The sequence below is a fragment of the Sprattus sprattus genome, assembly GCF_963457725.1.
Source record: "Sprattus sprattus genome assembly, chromosome: 1".
Lineage (NCBI taxonomy): Eukaryota > Metazoa > Chordata > Actinopteri > Clupeiformes > Clupeidae > Sprattus > Sprattus sprattus.
In genome coordinates, this window is record NC_137920.1 from 37,995,614 (window position 1) to 38,020,324 (window position 24,711).

Below are 24,711 nucleotides of genomic sequence, written 5' to 3' on the forward strand. Positions count from 1 at the left end.
TATCTGGGACTGGTCTAATGCTCTCAGATTGTAGGGCTATTCTGCATGAAGTTAATGTGATCACTTGAGCATGCTGCATAACTCTTGAGAACACATAGTTCCGAGTTTAAGGGGATGTTAACCTAACCTGAATAATTAAGCAGATTTTCCATTTTCTGTTAGTCTGATAGGTCGTAGAAGGATGTATTCTGACAATTCCATTCTCTGGTAATAGGTAGATGAAGGGTATGTTCTAGTACCTTAGCACAGGACTTTAGTTGTACTTATCCTAACCACTAGGGGCAGTGCCTCACTTTGCACTCAAAGCACATTTTTTCTTCTATTGTTGAGCTGTGTTAATAAGTTGTAAGATGGCGGCGAGCGGCGCTTAAATTTGGTCATATAGGTAACAAATCAATGAATCAACATGCATGTTTCCTGAATATTTTAGAGTAGTATCATATTTGCAGTGCTTGTTTCATGGAGTGCTTGAAAAGTCTATTTAGTTCTGCAGATTGGCCCATACCCGGAGAACGTGTGCAATGTAGCTAGCTAGTGTAGCTATTCTACCCATTAGCCAGCCAGAGAGACCCTCTCAAGAACCTAACTTTATGAAGTTAGAAAACGTTAATAGCGCAACATTAGTTGGATAGTTATCTGGCTTTCTTTACGGTGTTTTTTTTTTTTTTTTTTACTATCCAACCGCAGCGTTTCGGACAAGTGAAAAATGCAAGGCCTTGTTTATGGTGTTAACGACAGTTACAACGGAGTACTGACATATATCCACGATTAAGGTTAGCTTGCTAGTTAGCTAGAAAGCTAGCGTCTCTAATGTTGTTTATTTCATGTATTGGCGCTGGCTAGCCAAGTCGATGTAACTTCGCCATCTGAACACCTGTGTGCAGATACAATGCGTGACAGTTTCGCTGCAACGAGCAACTGATGGGCATGGCTGTGTGTCAAATAGACCGGTAACTTGGCACACTGTTTAAGCTTTCACTTAAGTGACGCTAGCCAGCTAATGTTAGCGCGGTAAATTCTACAACTTCTGTAACTTGAACTATAAGGATACCAAGAATCCTTGGTAAGAATTCGAGAGCGTGGTGTGCGTAACATGTATTATGCTCTTGCTTTACAGATATTCTCTTATTCGCTATGCTGCTATTATAAAGTTGGTCTGTTTGCAAGAGTCCACTTATGCCTGAGTGAGAATGTAAACACTGTTCAATAACAATAGCACGCTGCCTGTAGCACGTCATTTCCGAACTCTTAAATTAATTCCTGCTGGATGGTGACCTCATGTGGAAAAAAAATTACCTGTCAGATGATAATATACTCTATTCCATACTTGTTTATTGACTTTATTAATGCCTTTCAACTCACTGCCTATTCCCTGAATGTCTTGATATTTCCTGCACAGAGATGGAGGGAGAGGTGGGTCTCGTAGCCGGCCGCAGTCAGAGAGAGAAGAGGAGATCCTACAAAGACCTCCTGAGGGAGGAGGAGGAGATAGATGCCCAAGTGCGCAAGACGTCCAAGAAACGACGTGTAAGGCAAAATAATGGAAAGCCACATTTGCCATTCCCCTCACACTTACTTTACTTGTGTTGATAATGTATGGATCGTTTGCATTGATTTTTCTACAGGACTCTGATCCCTTTGCCACAGGAGGCGAACTTCACAAGAAGAAGAAGAGGACACATGAGGAAGTGCACTTTCACAAAGGTGAAATTAAAAAAAGAAAATAAAGCGTCCCTGGCTTTCCCTCGTTTTGACCTTTTTGACTCATTTTTCTTTTCTGGTTTGCTTTCGCAGACAGGGGCCATGGCCAGTCCCTCCACCATAAGAAGAAAAAGAAGAAAACGATCTCCGAGGGGAGACCCTCCCTTGCCCACTCCTCTTCCTTCGCCTCCGACCCGCACTCGACCGAGACGGCCATGGACCTGCTCCAGGCCATCACTTCCCCGCTGGCCACCGGCTCGGCCCCCAGTCCCCCCAACCAGCAGCACTACAAGAAGCCCTCCTACCCCTCGCACGCGCATCACACCACCCAGCGCAAACAGCGGGATGAGTGGGATTCAGCCCCCCCCAGGCCCAAACCCAAGAAGAAGCCTCCACCGGTCAGGGAACCTTTGCCTGTGGTGGGGACAGAGGTCGAGCTGGAAGGTGAGAGAGAGGATAATGATGATGATGATGATGATGGTGATTGTTGTCAGGAAGATACAGATTTGCTGCAGCAAACTCCTGTCGATAGTTTTTTTTGGTCCTTATTTGGATGGGCAGTGGCTGGAAGTAAAGTGGACGGTAAAGCTGTTCACACAAGTTGACTGCTTGCCTTAAAGAGACAGTGTGCAGCAATTTGTAAGCATGTTTAAGCAACTAGTATTGGTATCATCTTCAGATTAATTTTCATGGCATATGGTTATGTGAAGCACAGATAGTCACACCTGTCTTTCCAGCTAGCCACATAGGCTGTGCTCTATGCAGTTCTGTGGCCACGTGTGCTACTGTTAACATTTTTAACATTTTTCCTGTTTACTGATTGCCAGTTTGTGACCAAAACAACTTTCTGCTGCTTAACTATAATAATATATGCCTTTTCTCTCTAGTTGTTATATAAAATGACTGCAGTGCATGGTGTCATGTCCTGGTATCTTTAGTGGTTCCATAATTAATCATAAATATTACCTACCACTGGGCAAAGTCTGTGTATAGATTGTGTGTTTGCCCAAGAAAATTATCTCTTTAAATATGTGCCCCGTGAGAGAGAGTGTTACAGCTGAGCTGAGGACATGACAAACCCCCGTGTTCTGTGTTGCAGCCCTGTTTCTTTTTTTCCATGACCCAGTACTGTACAGGGCTGAGATATTCATTGCCTTGATGACCTATTTCAGGCTCTGGTTAATGGCTTAAGTTACTATGTTTTTTTTTTTTTTTTAATCTGACTTGATCCTACTTTGGCGAGTCTCTTGTTTAGTCAAGGTTCTAGTGTTTTTTGTTAGAATATTGAATTTATTGTTGAACTGGTGATAAGGGTCATCTGTGACTTTCATGACATGCTCTACTTTATGTTTATGAACACCTACATGTGACAGTAATGGGCTTTTGTGGTCCCGTTCACTCACACCATCGTTTATCTTTCTCAATGTCAGGACACTATGACGGACCAATGGGGCTCATGGGTGACAGCTCCTCCTCGGCGGATGAACTAGAGGCCGGCGAGCTGATCATCGACGACTCCTACGCCCAGCTGGCCAAGAAAGCCAAGAAGAGCAAGAAGAGCAAAAAGAAGAAGGAGAGGGAGAGGGAAAAAAAGCACACACTGAAAGGGGTCAAGAAGGTGTCAAAAGGTGAAGAAGCGTGCAGGCTGACCCTCCTTTGTCTTATCTACATAATTTTTCTATCTCTTTTTTGAAATAGATAATTGTCTTCATTGATTGTTTTACATCTGTTGATCCAGTCATCTCTCTTCATAGGAGGCAGCTCTCACTCCTCCAGTGTAGCCAATGGCAGCGGAGGACACGGGGCTTTTGGGAAGGCACCCTCGGAGTCGGTAAACCACCGCCCGAGTGACAAGAAGAAGAAGAAAGAAGAGAATGTTCGGGACAAATCAGATAAAAAAAAGGTCAGCTATTACTCAGTACTAACCCAGTGGGTTGTGGGTTTGACTTTATCACGGACTGTTAAGTATGTTCACCGTGTCTAGGACTAACATGTGAAGTGTATTCTTGAGTTGGTATGCGAGAAGGCAAAGCAATGGACTGATATTTTCATTTGTTCTCACTCGATCTCACAGACCAAGAGGAAGTCGTCTCTCACAGCATACAATATATTCTGCAAGGAGTACAGAGCCAGTATCAACATCGAGCAACCAGGCTTAGGTGAGCACTTAACTTGTCATGGAGCTAGATGTATCTCCCAATCTATAGCACTGTATGTCTGGAGACTCAGGCCCAATCTCAATACTTCCCCTTACCCCTTATCTTACCCCTTACCCTTGAAATTGCGCGTTCATGTGAGAGCTAGTGGTGTCTCAATACCCAATTTGATCAAGATTAAGGGATAAGATCGAGTGCTATGTACCCCTTATTTTAAGATTATTTGAGAGCTCACTTGAGAGCTCACTTACCTCCAAGGGCTATCCCAGAGCACATAGCGAAACCAGTTCGGGAATTTTCAAAAAAAAAATGGCTGCTTGAAGCGAGGAATATTTTACATGAATAAAGCTACACAACTTTTTATATGTTTATAATGACTCGATTTGATCTGAAATGTACTACATGAACGATGCATAGTATTGTAGGTCTTAACTGAAGCTTTCAAACGGTAGTTTTAGGATACAATTAGCGCATATACCACCACTCCATTGGCTTATATGGTAGCTTGCCAGCTATCATGCTACATACACTACATGTAAGTATTTTTGGCTTATAATTAATTTAAAAATGACGACAGTCTTGTTTCGTGCTCTACACAGTTGTATACATATATATTTGCAACCATGTTCTTCATTAGACTTTTTTTAAATCGCTAGTTTCATAGCTAATACAGTCACGCATGACGTACCCGAAACCGAGTGGCGTCTCATTTCATAGGGGAAAGTTTTCAGCCCTTGGCCCTTACACTTGCAAGTGCTAGGGTTAAGACAAGACAAAGACAAAGCAAAAGGGGCAAGGGGAAGAATCGAGATTCGGCCTAACATGGGTGGGAACTAAGGATGCAACTGAACAGTGGGTCCACGGTTCGGTGTGTATCAGTGTTTTTGGGCCATTGTAACAGTATGGTTTCAGTATCTTTATATTTAAGGAGGAAAATAAAGAGACATCACTACCGTATAGGGAACTTTGGCTATTAATCCTCCCACTGTTTTTGTTATATCCTCCGCCGAGAAGGTTGTTTTTCGGAGCGGTTTGTTTTGTTAGTGATTCAGTACAATCGTTCACCTGTTCAAGACTACTTGCTTGAATTCCTTGAAACTTGTTGGAAAGATCTGACTCACGGGGCAGCTCCACGAATTTAGTTTCGTTTTCGGTGACTTTGCAAGATAAGGCATTGGCCTTCGAGGAGGTCTGTGCTCTCTCCGACTTCTAGTTTCTTAGTTTTTATTGTCGCAAATTGTTGTTTGAGGCGAGAGGTTGTTGTGTTTTCTTAAGCCAGTTATCGAAAGAAAATGAAAGTGACAGTCATTAGTGTTGTGCGAGTCCTGACTCACCCGGATCGTTCACCCAAACCCTTTTACTAACCTGGGAGTGATGAGTTTGCATCCTCTCCAACCTGGATCCTTTCAGTCCTACACCTGTTGCTAACACCAGGTGACGTACGCAAACTAGAACGATTTCACTTCTCTCCATATAACCTGTAGAACCTCATTATAACAAAGCCCAGTCTGTCTGCCTCGCCTTTAGCATGTAGCTGCGGGACGTTCCATTACTTATCATAGACATAAGGGGTTGGTTGCCACCATGAGTCATCGCTTGCCTCAGGGGATGCGGGTGATCTGACCAGCTGATCAAGAGAAATTCCTGCAGAAACATATAATCAGACACAAAAATCGTAGATTCAGACTATTATCAGATCCTGAATATTAGGAACTACCTGCAACGCGCAAAACATAGCAGATCCGCTGATAAGTAAGCTGACCGTGAGGTTGACACTTTGACTTTGTTAACAAGGTGAGGAGGAGTTGAGTTCAAATGTCATCACTATTCAAGTTCAAGGGCCTTAAGCATCAGCTACATATTTTCAACAGTTGGGTGAAATGACTGTGAAAGGTATGTCTAACAGTGGCTGTGTCCTGGCTTCACTTGCCCTGTCAAACTCCTGCTGACGCAGTGCTTACCAATCTTGGCCCAACTGGTCTCAACTGGTTTCTGATTGATATTGTGACATTCTGATTTATATTGTGACATTCTGCAACCATACCAATGTAAAGGAGAAAATGAATACCTTAATAACAGTTTGACTGGGTTCATATCCATGGATACATTAGTAACAGTTTGACTGGGTTCATATATATAGATACATTAGTAACAGTTTGACTGGGTTCATAGCCATGGATACATTAGTAACAGTTTGACTGGGTTCATATCCATGGGAAGTGTGCAACAGCTCTGATACTCTGAATCTCTGAAAGTGTGTGCCTACGCAGATAAAATAGTTTGTGTGTTTTTTTTGTGTGCAGATTTTGGCGAGTTGAGTAAAAAGTTAGCAGACGCATGGAAGCAGCTACCAGAGGGAGACAAAGAAGTGAGTGCGTACACACACACACACACACACACACACACACACACACACACACACACACATGCGCGCGCACACACAGTGTAACACTCATAGACACATCCTTGCTGTTGACATGCTTGAGCATACTCTTTCTCCACAGATTAAATATCATACATACATACACACACTACTCTTCTGTGTTTCATGCACCTTGCTTACAGTAACAAATATAATTTAGAAATGATTAATCAGATTAACAGTTCCTTAAAAATCATTACATGCTATAATCTCTTATCATGACGTGACAGTTTTCCATTCTGTCTATGAGGAACCATTCTTAGGATTCCCAATGACACAACACAGGCTACCACCTAATAGGTGCTATATACATACAGTTTGTTATCACTTACTCTGACATAATGACATAATGAGTCTGTCATCTCTGTTAGGAAGATGTAGGTATGTGGGTTTACAACTTAATAGTGTTAGTAGCTTTGTGCTGGGATAAGAGTTATGAGGTTAATGTCTGATTGCACATAAACCTAAACCATAAACTCTCTCTCCTTCCACTCCCCGTCCTTGTCTCTCTCTCTTTCTCTCTGTCTTGCGCTCTCTCTCTGTCTCCATTCTTTCCATCTCTCTCTCTCTCCCCCTCCTTCCCTCTCGCACTCTCTATCTCTCTCTCTTTCCCCCCCTCTCCACCCTCTCTCTACCCTCTCTTTCTGCAGGTGTGGAAGGAGCGGGCTCAGTACCTGCAACACAGGCAACAGATGAAGACGGGCAAATCTGCCCCCCAGTCCAGCTCTAATGCAGCTAAAGCAGACAAGCCCAAAGGTGCGAGCCGTGTGCCTCAGAGATTGTTGATATTTAAGATATTTGAACAATCTAATTACACCCTTCCTTTCCGTACTGCTAAAAAGAAACTCTAACTGCTGATCTGTCAAATCGTGGACTGCCCCTTTAATATTACCTTCCACACTGTCTGAATACAAAAGTAAATATTTGAAGGCAAAAGTTAAAGAAAGCCCAGGGTGATTTATATTCCCACTACTCTGTAGATGAGTTACATGGGCTGTCACCTGCTCCTCCATCTGGTGAGGCAGCAGGGATATTGTGCTGACGGCTGTTTTTCAGGTTATCGTTAGCCCTGTTCTAGAACATTCTAGTCTGGTCAGAGACCGAACTTTGTGTAATTTTAAGAGCCTCACACAGAGATTTGTGAAGAGGTGTAATGGACAATGACATCATGTGGTAAAACGATGGCTTATGGATGTTATTGTCATGGTTTTTATGACCGTGTCCTTTAGAACTTTTGAACATTGATGCAGAATTGAGCACCATCATCTTGGGCTATGTAATTAAGGGTTAATCATTGTAGAGGCTCCTTTCCGATGGAGGTTAATTAGTTGGCCCCTCAGTAAGTTGAGTTTGAAGATGTTCCATATAGGGCTGAACAATTTGGGAAAATAATCTAATTGCGATTTTTCCCCAAAATATTGCGATTGCGACTTTTTTTTTCATTTTATCCTCTATTTTCCAACAAAACGTACTGAATGATTTAAATATGACCAACAACACAATATAAGATACATTTAGTGTGAAATATTCTTTCCCACGTTTTACATTTTTATTTAACTGCTCATTACAGAAACAAATCGGTGGCTTTGCCACTGTGCATTTAAGTAATTTAAACAAAGTCAAGTATAAACACAAGGCATGCACTTTTTAAAGTGGCCTTATGCAGTAATTGTACTTCAGGGTTAGGGTTAGGATAAGAAGTTTTACCTTAATTAACAGCTTTGAAAAAATTGGGGCGCTACAATTACTATTCATATGGAGAATCGCCTCCTTGCCATTGCCTAACCAGGGTCCGTAGGCAAAGGACTGCGTTATGTAGGTGTGCCTGAAGCCACCCAGTTTTTACTGTCTGCCGAACTAGTAAATAGCTTAATTGCCGTCTTGTGTTGTACTTGCTTGATGTTTGACTGTGTTAGGACAGTTGTTGACTAACTAGTTTGTCATAGTGTCAAAGTAAGCACATTTCAAGAGATTTCGCTAGTTTGAGCCACTAGCATCTCGTTAGCGATGAGCAATTGATCCGTTATCCTGCTTTAATCACTGTGTGCAAAATGTTCCATCTTTAACAAAAAAAAAAAAAATTGTTTTTTTTTTACACCACGTTGTGGATAGAAAATCGCCTTTTACCATATCGCGATTTAATCGCAAATGCAATTAATCATTCAGCCCTAGTTCCATAGAAGTGTTAGTGTTTGGGGTTGGTCTGCATAATCTGAATCTACGCCACATGCAAACCCTCTCCCCAACTCTCCCTTCGCCTCTGCAGCCGTGAAGAGGGTGGAGAGTCGACCGGAGCCCCTACACGCCAATGGGATGTCGGCGGAGGCGGAGCCTTCCCCCTCTCCAGTCAGGGTTCCAGAGGTGGACCCCATCGATGCCGCCGCCCACCTGCAGCTGCTGGGAGAGTCGCTGTCACTTATTGGCTGCCGACTTCAGGAAACTGAGGTGAGTGCATTAAGTGAACACTACATTGTAGTTTGGGTTCGTCATGAGGTTCAGAGGTGATGTTCCTCCTGTGGGACCTTTTGTAAGAATGTTACAATTAAGACTGACCCTTTCTATGGCCTTACCTCAAGCTCAACAAATATACAATTTATTTATTTATTTTAATTTTTAAATCCACATTCCCCTTTCTTGCCTCCGCTCTGGTGATGTCTGACCTCCCCTCCTCTCTCTCGCTCTATCTCTCTCTCTCTGTCTCTCTCTCTCTCCCTCCCTCCCTCCCTCTCTCTCTCTCTCTTCCTCTCTCTCTCTCTTTCTCTCTTTCTCTCTCTCTCTAGGGCATGGTGACTGTCTCAGGCAGTCTGTCTGTGCTGCTGGACGCCATGCTGTGCGCTCTGGGTCCTCTAGCCTGTCTCACCACTCAAGTCCCGGAGCTCAACGGCTGTCCGCAGCACATACTGGTGAGTCAGAGAGCATCTGTCACACTCAGATTCACTCCTCCCATCGGACAGAAGCACAGGGACGTTGCCCCCACAGCTCAGAAGCTGCTGGTCGGGTGAACATGATTATATGAAGTTAAAGAGAAGCTATTTTTAGATCTTTTTGAGCCCAGACTTTTACTAAGGATATTTAACAGTATTGAAGTTAGAATGCAACTGCAAAACAGCTACAATGTAATCCCATGGGCGTGCATCCGTGTCAAAGTAAACAGCCTTTTTCAGACAATGACAGGCAGAGTGAGTGAGTGAGTGAGTGAGTGAGTGAGTGAGTGAGTGAGTGAGTGAGTGAGTGAGTGAGTGAGTGAGTGAGTGAGTGAGTGAGTGAGTGAGTGAGTGAGTGAGTGAGGTGAGGTGAGGTGAGTGAGGTGAGTGAGTGAGGTGAGTGAGGTGAGTGAGGTGAGTGAGGTGAGTGAGGTGAGTGAGGTGAGGTGAGGTGAGTGAGTGAATGGTCATTAAATATGGGAGACAGCTGAAGTTCTTTTGTTCAGGTTGGGAAGATAATTATGGAAAACAAAAGTATGGATACAGTTACAATTTAAATAGTTAAAAACACATTGTTTTGATTTCTGAATCCAAACGGTGCCTCAGTTTGGATTCAGAAATCAAAACAATGTGTTTTTTGAGTCAATACTTTATTTATGGCAATGCAACTCTGAAGAGGTATCATACTTATCTGCAGTATGTACTGTGTGTCCCTTACCTGCTTATCTCCCTCTGGAACGAAATGCTGTTTTCTGATTGGCTAATGGGGTGTACATTAAGTTCGTATAACCGCACACCTTGGACGTAGTCCCAGTAGAAAAGTTAAATCGCTGTTCCATATCAATGCTCTTGAATGGTTACCATTGACAACCAACGTAACGTTTTTTTTTTTTTAAACTCACTACTTTCTCTAACGGGAGCACTAGGCTTCAAATCAAGAATTCATCAGGTTATTATGCATATTAAGTTTCCTAAAGATAAAGGAAATTCTAAATAATAATAATAATAATAATAATAATAAAACATTTTTTGGATGTTGTAAACGGGAGATAAGCGGGATAACGGCCTTCGAGCTGTACAGTTCTATAAAGATAATGGACTTCGCATCGTGGAGTTCTTTGCCCCGCATCGTCCATTATATTTGTAGAACTGTACAGCTCGTCGACAAATATCCCTTACATATACGACCACTTCCAACTGATTATGTCTACCTGTGCCAAAGGCATTTAGTCAGGTCTCTCTTTTGGGAGAGGCTTTGGGTGTTCAGCCTTCTTAAAACAAAAAAAAGTGGTATATACAGTTATCTATCCTTTTTGTGTCAAACCACTTTAGATTGTACAGTGTTGCTCAGATGTTCAATCTGAACGTTCTCCCTCCTCTCTTGTGTTTTCAGTCCAAGACTCTGGACAACATCGCCTATGTGATGCCCGGCTTGTGAGGGTCAAGGCCACTAGGAGTCCTACTGCCAGTATACCCATACTGCCACTGACGGAAGTTACAGTACGGGAGGACTGTTGGATGGATCAAGCAACACACTTTCTTTCTTTATTTTAACATTTTAAATAAGGGAAAGGACTTGAAGCATTGCACAGTTTTGCACTGGACATATGGACACGGACACTTCTACTTTTAACCATGCCCCCATTTTTAACATTTGTGACTTGTTTCCTTCATTTTCATTTGTTATATTTACAATTAAAGATATTTTAGTGAATTGTTTTAACTTTTTTGTGTTTGTCTTGTAGTTTTTTGTTTTGTGGTTTGTGATTTTAACCTTCAAGGCACGAGCTCTTTAGATTGTTTAGAAGTATTTGTCAATGAGATGTTAGTGGTTGTCATGGTATTTCCTGTAAAGATGGAGCTAGTTTCACCTCATTCAGCAAAGGTACTATTGTGAAAGGCCCTTTATCCATATACTTAGTCTACCTCTTAGTTCTATAGTTATATTGGTCCCTTTCTTCCTGAGCTGATCATCTTCTAGTGTGTAATTTCATCTATACTAGAGACCGTGCCCACACTCTAAGCTTTAATAGTGCATGAGCCAGAGGGTGTCAACGCAACCATTTGGGGTGGGGCAAGTAATAACTATATTTTTCTGAAAGCTATGTATCTCTGGAGTATAGTTCTGCATGATAGCAACTGGATCTGGTCACTTCATGATTTAACAGCTTCTTTAGTAGACCTATTGGAATCAAAATAGGTATTTATTTATTTTATTGTATTGTTTTGTGGGGCAAGAAGATCAATATTATGGTGAAATCTCAAATACTAGAGCCATGGGGGATTTATTGATTAAGTTAGACACTTTTACTGATGGGGAGGGGGCTCATTTACAATTGTCTGTGTCTGCATCTTGAGGGTTGTCGGTGATTTAATCTGGCTAAAATGGGCCTCATCACATGGAATGTCCGTAAGGGGCTGTAAAATCACAAAGCCGTCAGATCAAAGTTGCCTAGTTACCATTACGAGCCTAACAAGCAGTAAACATGTGATACTAGCAGACTCCGTGTGATGTACAGATACACATCTCTCGACCCCTCTGGGGTTTCACACGTGTAGGGCTGAATAGGGATGGCAGATGTCTGGGCGATGAGTAGCGTGATGTTTCTGCTTACCACCTCCCTCAGGTGAGTTTGTCACAGGCGTGGACACACATTTTAGGATGCATTCGGTGACTAAGGTGTGATGCTTGTTCTTCCTCCACCCTGGTGCGGAATGTCCTCCCACTTCTGAACAAAAGAGGCAGGGCCTCCTTCAAGTGTGTGTGTGTGTGTGTAAGTGAAAGAGGTGGGGATTGAACCTGTAGTTCACTGACATGTGAGAATGCTCATTCAGTCTGAAGAGGAAGCCTGACGGTCAGCAGTAGAGAGCTGTGCTACGAGACGGTGGAGGATCCATCACGTTTAACCAATCAGGTCAGACAGGACACCCCGAGGACTACAGTGCGGGCCTGAGAAGGGACCGTTTCAACACACTCAGGTAAGAGGAGAGTGGATGGGGCTGCCACAGACCAATGTCCTGTTTCAGTGGATGCTGTTTGATGCTGCTGTGGTTTGTCATAAAGTGTGTTCACTTGTTAAGGAGAAGTAGGGTGTCGTTGAGTTGTAAATAAGGGATTAAATTCTTCAGTGAATACGTAGTATAAGCCATAGCTAGCTAGGAGACGTGCGAGACAAACTATGTGGTGAGAGATGGCTGTTTTAAACAGGTTTAAAGAGATCAATTAGGAGTATCTGTGTCAACAGCTACAGTGAAGCGTCTGTGCTGACGGGCTACTCAAGAAAACCTGCACTGCTTAATTAATCTCTCAACTTCCTGGAGGAAGCAATAATGATTTTTAAACAAATCCATTATATCTCTGCATGTTGGGTAATAATAGTTACAATATTCAAAGTGCATCATGTTTTTATACATTAGTCTGTTGTCCTGACTGGATAAATCCCTCATTTATGAGACATTTACGGATCACTTGAGAGTTCAGGTGAGGGCATTTTTGAAAAATGGTGTCCCTCACACACACACACACACACACACACACACACACACACACATGCATGACTGTGTCACACACTGCAGAATGCAGCTTAACTAGACTAGCAAGGTCACTGAACAGAAGGAGTGTGAGAAAGCAAACGGAGGAGACATGGACTAGCTGGAACATGCACATGTGATGGAAGTCTCTCACGCCCTGATAGACAGATAAACACAAATGAGTTTTATTATGTTGACACCTTTTGCTATGAGGCACACTGTGTCCCCCCTCTTCACATATTTAGGCTGAACCTCGGAAGAACAATGACACTCTATCTGGACTGCCATTTTTCAGTCTTATGTTTAAGCTTATATGGGTGAGCTGTTTGCAGTTGTCATGGGCACGATGAGTGGTACATATTTACTGTTCTTCCTGTGAAAGGAGAGTCAGTTCAGTCAACCGAGGTCCTGCTGTCCACACCCCTTTGGTCCATATTGTCCTGTAATTACAGACAGACCAAGTAATTCAACATTTACCATTTCTGCATCCATTCATATATACAGTACCTATAACACACACAAGCTTATAAGAATACATGAGCAACTTGTGTCAAGGTGCATTACTGATCTTCAAATAGTTCGGGGGATTATAGATGTGCCTTCGAGAGAATGTTGCCTCGTCACATTTTCATTTGAATCCATGGTGAACAAATCCAGCAGTTGCTTAAGATATTAACCTATTATTGTTCAGCATATACACAGACCATCTCACTTTTCAGCACTTGATGAGACTGGTGGATGTTTGCAATGCAACTGTCAACGACTGCATCACCATTCTGCCATAAGAAAAATTCAGTCTGTCCATTCATCCATATGTCTCTCTTTCTCTGTTTGTTTTTCTCCCAGTAGATATGGGTGAGGAGTGGAACGGAGCTCACCCGGGCTCTGTGGACCTCAGGCTGATCCTACTGGGCTCCATCGACTGCGGCAAGACCCTGACAGCAGACACCCTTCTGGGCCAGAAGAGCTCCGCGCTGGCCTCCTCCCCCTCCAACCGCACCTGCCACCTTCGCCGGGGCCTCTCCCACTCCCGCCGGCTCACGCTGGTGGAGACCCCGCGCTGGTATTGGTCTGGGGATCACCTGGAGTCAAGCGTCCAAAAGGAGACGAAACAGGCATTATCTCTAGCCGACCCGGGACCTCACGCCTTCCTATTACTGATACCCGTGAACCAGTTTACGGAGATAGAGCGGCGGGTCCCTCAGCAGATCGAGGAGGTGTTCGGGTGCGGGGCGCTGCAGCGCACTCTGGTTGTGCTCACCTGCGGAGACTACTTGTTGGGACGCTCGGAGGAGGGATACCTGGCCAAGGAGGACCAGGGCCTCAGGGAGGTGATAGGGCTCTGTGGGGGTCGTTATCACGTCATTAACAACCGTCAGCCCGAGAACAGAGAGCAGGTCATACAGCTGCTGGAGAAGGTGGGCACATGATAGCAAGTCTGTCATGTCAATGTTAATACCTAGCTCATCTAGTGGGGCTTACACCTCAACGGGATTGAAAATGCTTAAATTGAAATCTGCTATGAAGGTCATAGCCCAAACAAATTGAGAGAAATTGAGAGCCACACATGGAACCCTGAAATTAGAAAGGTCTAGGGCGGCCAAAGAGCATATTTAATCACTAGAAGTGTTGACTCTCTTGTGGTGCTAACATGGTTGTTCAACTGATCTAATGATTTTCCTCTGGCTAGGTGGAGCGCATGGTGCAACAGAAGGGAGGCTGCTACATCCAGGGTGTCCCCCTCTCTGGGACCCAGAGGCCCAGGCTGACAGAGGAGGTGGTGGATACGGCGCATGGTGTGGAGACTGCACATGGTGTGCAGACGGCGCATGGTGTGCAGGCGGCGCATGGTGTGGAAACAGAGCCGCCACGCATCAAACGAAGAGTGGGGACTGAATACAGAGAATTACTACAGAAGACCAAGATGGATGGAGCCGAGGAAGATAGGAGAGAAAATGAGAGAGCAGAGAGAAAGAGACTGGGGAAAGAGAGGGCAGAAAGAGAAATACTGGAGAAAGAGAGAGAGGAGAGGGAGAGAATGGATAAGGAAAGATGTGAGAGAGAAATACTGGAGCAAGAGAAAGAAGAGGAAAGGATAAAGAAAATGCAAGTGGAGACAGAGAGAAGAGAAAAGGAGAGAAAAGAGAGAGAAAAAGAGAGAGCAGAGATTGAGAGGAGGGAGAAAGAGAGAACAGAGATGGCGAGGAGAGAGAAAGAGAGAGTAAAGATTGAGAGGACAGAGAAGGATGTCCCCCTGTCTAGGACCCAGAGGCTGACAGATGAGGTGGTGGAGGAGACAGAGCGTGGTGTGGACACAGAGCCACCACGCATCAAACGAAGAGTGGGGGCTGAATACAGAGAATTACTACAGAAGACCAAGATGGATGAAGCAGAGGAAGAAAGGAGAGAAAATGAAAGAGCAGAGAGAAAGAGACTGGGGAAAGAGAGGGCAGAAAGAGAAATACTGGAGAAAGAGAGAGAGGAGAGGGAGAGAGTGGATAAGGAAAGATGTGAGAGAGAAATACTGGAGCAAGAGAAAGAAGAGGAAAGGTTAAAGAAAATGCAAGTGGAGACAGAGAGAAGAGAAAAGGAGAGAAAAGAGAGAGAAAAAGAGAGAGCAGAGATTGAGAGGAGGGAGAAAGAGAGAACAGAGATGGCGAGGAGAGAGAAAGAGAGAGTAAAGATTGAGAGGACAGAGAAGGATGTCCCCCTGTCTAGGACCCAGAGGCTGACAGATGAGGTGGTGGAGGAGACAGAGCGTGGTGTGGACACAGAGCCACCACGCATCAAACGAAGAGTGGGGGCTGAATACAGAGAATTACTACAGAAGACCAAGATGGATGAAGCAGAGGAAGAAAGGAGAGAAAATGAAAGAGCAGAGAGAAAGAGACTGGGGAAAGAGAGGGCAGAAAGAGAAATACTGAAGAGAGAGAGAGAGGAGAGGGAGAGAGTGGATAAGGGAAGATGTGAGAGAGAGAGACTGGAGAAAGAGAGAGAAGAGGAAAGGATAGAGAAAATGCAAGTGGAGACAGAGAGAAGAGAAAATGAGAGAAAAGAGAGAGAACAAGAGAGAGCAGAGATTGAGAGGAGAGAGAAGGATAGAACAGAGATGGAGAGAACAGAGAGAGAAATGTTTGAAAAGGAGCAAGTAAGACTCAAGAAAGAGAGAGCAGAGATGAAGAGGATAGAGAAAGAGACAGTAGAGATGGAGAGGAGAGAGAAAGAAAAAGACAGAGCAGAGATGGAGAGGAGAGAGAAAGAGAGAGTAGAGATGGAGAGGAAAGAGAAAGAGAGAGCAGAGATGGGGAGGAGGGAGAAAGAGAGAGCAGAGATGGAGAGAAAAGAGAAAGAGAGAGTAGAGATGGAGAGGAGATACAAAGAGAGAGAAGAGATGGAGAGAAGAGAGGAAGAGAGAGCAGAGATGGAGAGAAAAGAGAGAGTAGATATGGAGAGGAGAGAGAAAGAGAAAGAGAGAGCAGAGATGGAGAGAAAAGAGAAAGAGAGAGTAGAAATGGAGAGAAAAGAGAGATCAGAGATGGAGAGGAGAGAGAAAGCAAAAGACAGAGCAGAGATGGAGAGGAGAGAGAAAGAGAGAGTAGAGATGGAGAGGAGAGAGAAGGAGAGAGCAGAGATTGAGAGTAGAGAGAAAGAGAGAGCAGAGATGGAGAGAAAGGAGAAGGACAGAGTAGAGATGGAGAGAAGAGAGAAAGAGAGAGCAGAGGTGGAGAGAAACGAGAAAGAGAGAGTAGAGATGGAGAGGAGAGAGAAAGAGAGAGCAGAGATGGAGAGGAGAGAGAAAGAGAGAGCAGAGATGGAGAGGAGAGAGAAAGAGAGAGCAGAAATGGAGAAAAAAGAGAAAGAGAGAGCAGAGATGGAGAGAAAAGAGAAAGAGAGAGCAGAGATGGAGAGAAAAGAGAAAGAGAGAACAGCAAGAGAAAAACAAAAGAAGATAGAAAGAGTCACTTCAGAGGATAGGGTCAATGGCCTCCACTCCCAGATGTTGCCACAGAAACAGGAATTCCTTGAGCAGCAGCAGCAGGTTTCTGAAGACAAACACTTGAAGAGGAACAGCAGTTCCCAATCAACTACAGGTACTGCACTGAATGTTCCAGAAGAGTAGAATAGGGAAAGAACATTGGCAAGTGAACGATAAAGCAGAAGAAACGTTCCTGAAATTCTTTGGAAAGATTTGGGTGTGTCTTTATCTGACTGAAATCAGTCTGATGTCCTTTGTTCCACTAAACATGATGAGACACTTTAGATGCTTTAACTCATTCAGTCTCAGTTTAAACATTGGGTTCCTGTGAGCTTTGCTTTAAATGATATGGAATGAACTTGCTATAAATGATATGGAATGTTTTGGGTCATCTCCAAGGTTAAAAAACTGATCCCAGATAGCCTCTCAGATGAACCTGACCACTGCTATCATGTCTGGGTTTTAGCAAGACCTGCAAAATGTTGCAGATCATATGATATACAAAGATATATCACAGCTGGTACCACAAAAAAAACCTGGGTTCCAGCTATTCACAGATATAAACAGACATAAATGCAGGCATACAAGTACTCACATGGTAGATTTATGTACTACTGTTCATGATGTCAGCAGGAACTTCAGTGGAAGTGGCGTGGAAGTGATGATATGACTTCAAACAGCTGAGTAGATGAGGGAACTAGTGCACCCACTAATGGTGAAATGACATTTGGTTGAAATTCTCCTTCTCTTCCTCTAGAGGGAGCCGTTCTCAGACAGATCTCAGAGCTGGTAGTCAAGAACGCCCTCAAAGGCAGTAAGTCGCCACATACGTAAACCAAAAGCCCAATAATCCATGAAACTTCATGTTTTTTTTACATTAAATGTAAAGATCCCCACTGGAACCTGAGTCATGGTGTCATCTTTATTTCAGTCTTCCAGCGGATCGTGACCAGATCAGATTCCTCTTCGGCACCAGAGCTGAGGCTGATTCTTCTGGGGCCCACCGGGTCTGGGAAGAGCGCCGCAGGGAATGCCATTTTAGGTCGGAGGGAGTTTGAGTCTCGGGCCGACGCCGCGGTCACCCAGCAGTGTGAGAAGGGCCGGGCCATCCTGGGCAACACACGCGTGAGTACCCAACCAAAACCTCCTCACCTAAACAGTCTCATATCAGATCTACCAACACGGGTTCCAATGCCTACCAGTACCAGGGTTTAGTGTGTGTCATTTGTGATTGTGGTCTCCTCAGTATCAGCGGTTGTATCAGTTATTGATATAATCATGTCTTTGAGATTTATAGTTCTCCTCTGATTTGTATTTGGACAGTATCGTTTTTCCCACCAAAGGCAGTGAAGGATTATTGCTTCATGTTTTAGGCAGATGGATGGATGGATGGATGTTTTCACTTCCTCTAAAGTTGCTGTGTCTTGTTTTCTTCTTCCTATCTTCCTCCTTCCTCACTTAATCTCTCTCTCTCTACCCTTATCTCCCCTTCACACACCCTCTTCATTTACCTCCGTTACCTCTTCCTCTCCCCCCTTTCTCTTTCTCTCCTGTCCTCACGACCCTGTTTTCCCTCCTCATCTCCGCTCTCCCTCCCTCCCTCCACCAGGTGGCAGTGGTGGACACCCCTGACTGGTTCTGCTCAGAGCGCTCCCGAGAGGAGGTGCGCTCCCAGCTCTCCTCCTGCGTGGCCCTCTCTTCCCCGGGGCCCCACGCCTTCCTGCTCTGCGTCCCCGTGAACCAACCCCCGGCCCCGGCCCGACTGCAGTCCCTTCTGGGGGCCCTGGAGGGGGTGTTCGGCCCCGGGGCGGTGAGCGACCACACACTGGTCCTCTTCACCCACTCCGACTGCCTGAGTCTGGGGGGAGATGGAGGGAGAGGGACGGCGGAGGTGGAGGAGCACATCGCCTCCAAGCGTCCAGACCTGCTGAGGGCGGTGGAGAGGTGCGGGGACCGCTATCACATCCTGGAGGGGGCGGGGAATGCGGGCGGAGGAGGAGGAGAGGAGGAGGCAGAGAGAGGGAGGAGGAGCGTGGAGGAGCTGCTGGAGAAGGTGGAGCAGACGGTGAGGGAGAGCGGAGGAGGCCACTACAGCTGCCCGCTCTACCAGGAGGCGGAGAGCCGCGTAAGGGAGAGACAGGAGGAGATCCTGCAGGACAGGAGAGAGAGGAGGATGGAGCGGGGGGGAAGGACAGAGGGAGGAGGTGGAGGAGAGTACGCGTCTCCTCCAGGCCACCTGGTCCCCTTGCAGGAGGACGTTATCGAGGAAGAGGAGGATGAGGCGATGGAAGTGGAGAGAACGAGGGATGAGGCAGAGAAGAGTGTCAAGCTGGACTCCGTCCCGGCTCTCTCTCTCTCCTCCCCCGCCGAGTCCACTTCGTTCCTGCGCTCCATGGGGGAGAAGGTGGGGGCGGGGGTGAAGAGGGTGCCCAGGCTGCTGGCCGGTGGGGCCCTGCTGGGTGGGAGTCTAGGGGCCTTCTTTGGGGGACTCCTCGGAGGAGCTGTGGGGGCCACGGGAGGCGCTGCCCTCGCTGAGGTGGCCAGACGCAAGCTCAGCAAACAAACAGACAGCAATGGACAGAAAGAGGACGAAAAGAAAGAGTCCTAATCCCTCTGGTGGCTTATGGGGTTTAACTGACTGAAATATAATGACATTGACAGACATATACAGTATAATGTATACTGACTGACTGACTGACTGACTGACTGACTGACTGACTGATATTTATACTGAATATAGTGTTCATCTTGATCTTGCCATTCCTTGCCAGTCTGTTATAATCTTGATGAAGCAAATTTAAAAGTACATATGACATGTATACTTTGTTTTTAAAGGAAATGTAGAGAAAAGTAGATTAAATGTCTTGGTCCCTGATGTGTTGATGTGTTGTTGTGTAGCAGACCCTGTCAGCTCTATGTTGTTTTTTATAAACAGTAAACCACACCATACTCTGGTTAATGTACGCAGAAATAGAAAAACACTTGCTAAGTAAAACTCCCAACATCCTCACAGCAGATATTGAAGGGCCAGGCCATCCTTCGTTAAAGACTTTGTGAAAGGCCTACCAAGACAATGTTCAACAAGTTGATTCCTTGGGCAGGGAGATGAAATGTGAAAAAATTCTTGCCCAATGCACAAAGTGGCACTCAAGTTCATTAAGAGGTATTACCACTCAGAAGCACGGCAACAAGGTATTTGGTGTAATCAGCAACACCATCATGTCTCAGTAAACTTATCAAGTATGAATTACCTCATCATGCCTTCTGTTAGTGAGTGTGTGTGTGTGTGTGTGTGTGTATTTCTATAATTTTGTCCATGTGTATTGGACAAAACTGTGTAGCTACAGTATTTGCTGTGTGAAAGTCTAAGATAGTGTATTAGGGTATGTGTGTTTGGGATAAGAGTATAGATGTCTGTGTCTTTTGTGTTTGGTTTTGTGTTTGTTGTTTTAACTTCATGTGCGTGTGTAAATGTGTGTGTGTGTGTGAATGACCCAAGGTCAGTGACACAGCTCGCCGCCGTGTCATGTGACCCACCCCCAGAGGAAGTGCTCCGTGTCGACACCGATGGCGTAACCCCCGGGCGGGTGGGGGTCGGGGGGTTCTGTGTGATGACACCAGCAGGTGGACAGAGGCCGTGCCAGCCAGCCTTGGGTGTGGTGCCCACCCGCAGGGACCCGCTGGGGGGACGAGAGGGGGGAGCGACTGGCATTATCTCTGGGCCACACACCACCCTCCCAACCCCCTGGGCCTCCTCTATCAGACAGGCTGGGATAGCAGGGGGGGGGGGGGGAACCCAAAACGAGTGTTTATAGGGTTAGGTCATGTGGCCTTATATCACTGCACTAAAGGTTGTGAGGATTAGAGCCATTGCAGTGCGAGAATATAACATGGCCGAATACGGAGCCGATTAAAGAAAGCAGCCTCAGAAATGGCGCGCAAACACAAGGGAAGAAACGTATTGCAAAATGTTTTTGCATCAGAGCTGTCGAAAATGAACCGGCTGAGCGATATAATGCCATTTGACTGCAGTCCTGGAGCATGTGTGTGTGTCAGCCCTGGAGCGTGTGTGTGTGTGTGTGCGTGTGCGTGTGTGTGTGTGTGCGTGTGTGTGTGTGTGTGTTTGTGTGTGTGTGTGTGAGTGTGTGTGTGTGTGTAGATAATGTCATTTGGCTGCAGCCCTGGTGCGTGTGTGTGTGTGTGTGTGTGTGTAAATGATTAGACGGTTTCACAAATGGAAAGGATGCAGTAAATAATGCAGTGATAAATCTTAGTGATCGTCTCCGTGTGGCACTGACAGTGTGAAGGCACGAGTGAACAAATCAAGGCCCTGGCTGCCTGTGCTGTGCTCTGAGTGGCAGCACCAGCCAGAGTTATGCAAGACTCTCTTCCTGTTGTGTTCCGAGCAGAGGGTTTGAGGGGAGATTTGGGGGGGGTGAGGGGGGGTCAGATGGGATGGGGCGAGGAACTATTGTGGGGGGGGTAGGCCTGAAAGAACCTCAAACCCCCTCTAACCAACAAACACTAACACCCACATCCCTAGTTTGGCTTCACCACATTGCTGTTTTCACAACTTTCTCTCGCCTTTTTTGTCGTTTCTTTCCTCCTCTTTTTCGCGCGGTGGTTACCACTACAGATCCCCCTCAGGAAGCTCGTTGGCCGCCGATGAGACAGCACTAACTGTAGCCATTTCCTGGCCACCTGATACAGTGCAGTGGGACAGCCAAGCCAAGCGCTCCCACAAATGCCGTTTGCCCTTTCCACACCGCAACAACACCCCCTGTAACCCCACCACCACCACCCCCACCACCACCACCTCCTCTCAACCACCCACCTCCTCTTCCCAGCCTCGCCCTAACCTCCCTCCCCACACACGCAACCTCCCACTTGACCCCTGGGCAGTTTGGGTACACACAGCTGTACGGGACGAAGGGAAAAGCGTACGCCTCTCTCTCTCTCTCTCTCTCTCTCTTTCTGGCTCTGGCTCTCTCTCTCTTTCTCTCCCAAATAACCATGAAAGAACGCGGCGGCCGTTTCTTTTTTTGTTTTCCACCCGCACCGGTTCTCACGCCGGTCATGGATCAGCAGTGTCCGGCCGCACCGGACGCTCATTTTTCACACGCCAGCGGTGATGATGTCGTTTTCTCTTTGAAATTCTTCTCGATTTTTTGTTGTTGTTGTGTTCTCCAGGGTCGAGGAGGCCTTGGCTTGGAATTTATGTTGAACTGATATCACAAAAGCCATTTTGGCTCCTTTGTGTCTCTCACTTTACAAGTCACTCGCCAGACTGTATTCGAGAGGCGCTCGATACAAGGGGGGGGGGGGGGGGGGGGTTCCCTGAGTAAAGTTAGATGTAAAAGCAATGCACGACAGGAAATGAGGTTGATGGCACATTCACGCGAACTGTCGTGTTGTGCTGTACTGTAGGGGTGTGACCGCTCCCTGTCCAGGCCTGGGCCTCCCTTGGGTCTTCAGGGGTTCTGATCGACCGCCTGAAATACGGCTCGACAAACAGGGCCCTGCCTAGATCTGCAGAGAAAAGGCCTGGAATAAAGCAACCAAAAATAGCAGGTCCCCCTTTCAATTTATCCACACTCACACACCTCACATAACACACTCTTAAAGAGAAATTACACGTATTTTAGGAGGACCTTCACTTAATGATGACTCAGCCTTTTGAAGTGGAGTAAGAGGAAATGTTTTGAGTGCGTGCGGAAAATACAGAGAGGCGTTGTATGGGCACTGGTTGCCTTGGCAGCAAAAGTGTCCTGTTAGTGATGACTTACTGGTCTTTCTTGTGTTCGAGGGAAAACATTTAAACAGCTTGATTAAGCATGAGAGAGAGAGAGAGAGGGTTTGTTTGTTTGAGGATGTCAAAATGGGGAACAGTGTTGCTCAGATTATTCTATTTATTTCCACAGTCTACAATGGTGAATGTCACAATATCTTCCCAAATAGACTGTTTTTTTTTTGCATGAAAGAGGAATGAGAGAGGAATGAGAGAACTTCACTATGTTACAGTATGAGCACTTAATGATGGCTTTGAAACATGAAAAGCCTCTTGGTAAAGTCTGCATGAGGAGAATAACCTCGCCAGATAGTTAAGAGTGCTGTCACTCTGGCCAGTGATATCTTTAGAGTTAATATCGACACCACCCATGTGAAAAAAACTGAAGTCAATATATTTGATGGAATACATCGATTATGATTGCAGGCTGATAAAGATAAATGCTTCTTGCCTCTTGGTTATGAAGCTCTGAGAAATGTGCCTCGTAAAAAAAAAAAGCAGAAGCTGCAAAGTCAACATGACACACGGTCTCAGCTGAGCGGCTGCCGTGGAGACCAGAACTGAGGCAATACAGCTTCTCAGCTTCAGCTCCTCTTCCAGCCAGCTGCAACAGCACGCTACTACAGCACGCTACTACAGCCAGCTACAACAGCACGCTACTACAGCCAACTACAGCAGCCAGCTACAACAGCCAGCTACAACAGCACGCTACTACAGCACGCTACTACAGCCAGCTACAACAGCACGCTACTACAGCCAACTACAGCAGCCAGCTACAACAGCCAGCTACAACAGCACGCTACTACAGCACGCTACTACAGCCAGCTACAACAGCACGCTACTACAGCACGCTACAACAGCCAGCTACAACAGCACGTTACTACAGCACGCTACTACAGCCAGCTACTACCGCCAGCCTGCACAAGCTACTCAATCTCAATCACACATTCAAATAGTTACAACATGCACCTAAGAAATTTAATTTGGTTAGTTTTTTAGTTTAGTTTTTGTTCCCTATACCTTTGAGGTCATAATTAGAAAACATTCCGGTGCATTCCCATGTATGTATTTTGTGGTTCTGTATCTACTGCATGACTTATAAAAACATCTGACATAAAGAATAAAGATACAATAGAAAGCACAGCAATAAGGGTAATCAATCTCTTCACAGTCCTTGTACCACATTGCATAATTATAGGATTACTGATCAACATCACACCATTAATGTGACAAAAATATATATGACATATAAATTTAATGCATATGATTAATCAAAAAAAAAACATTATTGTCAACTGGTTGCCATGAATCAAGGAACGCAAAAAAAAACTTTGTAAACTTGACAGCCACTATCATTTTAGTTGACAAAGTTTATCTTATCTTATCTTATTTGAAATGTGTCACGCTTCAACAAATCATCGACAACAGTCACCATGTCTGTTATGTCCGTGTCGCAGTGTCAGTTTGCATCCCTCCAGTCCAGGCCGTCGGTCCGGCGGGGGTCACCGCTGATGGCTGGAGATAGCCACCGTCCGGATCTGCTGCTTCACCTTCTCCATCATGCCCCCGCCCTTCACCCCCGAGCTCCTGGGCCCCAGGCTCTCCTCACTGTCTGTGTCGCCGCCGCAGCCACAGCTGGAGCCGGGTGATGCACCGAGGGCTATCCCAGCGTCCGCGTCGTCTCTGTCGCACAGAGCGATCGCCAAAGCGGGCAGCGTCAGCGTTTGGGAGAGGGGCGCATGCGGGGGCTGGGAGGACGAGAGCTCCTGCGCGCGGTTGTGCTTCAGCACGCGGCGAAGGTTCTTCACGTCCTCCTCCTCGTCCTCATCTCCCTCGCCCTCCTCGCCCTCACCTTCATCCTCATCCTCCTCTTCTTCTACCTCCCCGGGCTGCCGCATGGGCCTGTCGCTGGCCTGGTCGTTGAGCAGCTTGACCAGGAAGTTGATGTACTTCATTGCCAGGCGCAGGATCTCGTTCTTGCTCAGCTTCTTGTCGGGCGGGTGCGTGGGGATGAGCTTGCGCAGCTCTGAGAAGGCGCCGTTCACGTTCTGCTGACGCCAGCGCTCCCGGCTGTTGGTGAACACACGCCGGGCCAGCTTCTGTGGAGGCCCCGCTACAGGTGCACAACACACACATACACACACACATAAAATAAAGACACAACACACACACACATGAAATAAAGACACTAGCTACTGGACAGCATCCCTAAA

The 24,711-nt window shown here is 45.8% G+C and overlaps 1 protein-coding gene across 2 annotated transcripts; it reads left to right on the plus strand.

Annotated features, from left to right (window-relative positions):
• Positions 1 to 326: 326 nt before the first annotated feature.
• On the plus strand, positions 327 to 10,926 carry hmgxb4b (HMG box domain containing 4b). Of its 2 annotated transcripts, none has more exons than XM_080834177.1 (12): positions 327 to 385; positions 1,400 to 1,527; positions 1,626 to 1,704; positions 1,795 to 2,145; positions 3,132 to 3,329; positions 3,456 to 3,604; positions 3,776 to 3,860; positions 6,161 to 6,225; positions 6,930 to 7,035; positions 8,546 to 8,724; positions 9,060 to 9,182; positions 10,597 to 10,926. In XM_080834177.1, the coding sequence occupies exons 2-12, from the start codon at positions 1,402 to 1,404 to the stop codon at positions 10,639 to 10,641; spliced, it is 1,506 nt and encodes a 501-aa protein (XP_080690303.1). In that variant the 5' UTR covers positions 327 to 385; positions 1,400 to 1,401; the 3' UTR covers positions 10,642 to 10,926. The 2 variants fall into 2 exon arrangements, with proteins under 2 accessions (XP_080690303.1, XP_080690304.1); XM_080834178.1 differs by lacking the exon at positions 327 to 385 and adding an exon at positions 950 to 1,063.
• The last annotated feature ends 13,785 nt before the right edge of the window (positions 10,927 to 24,711 follow it).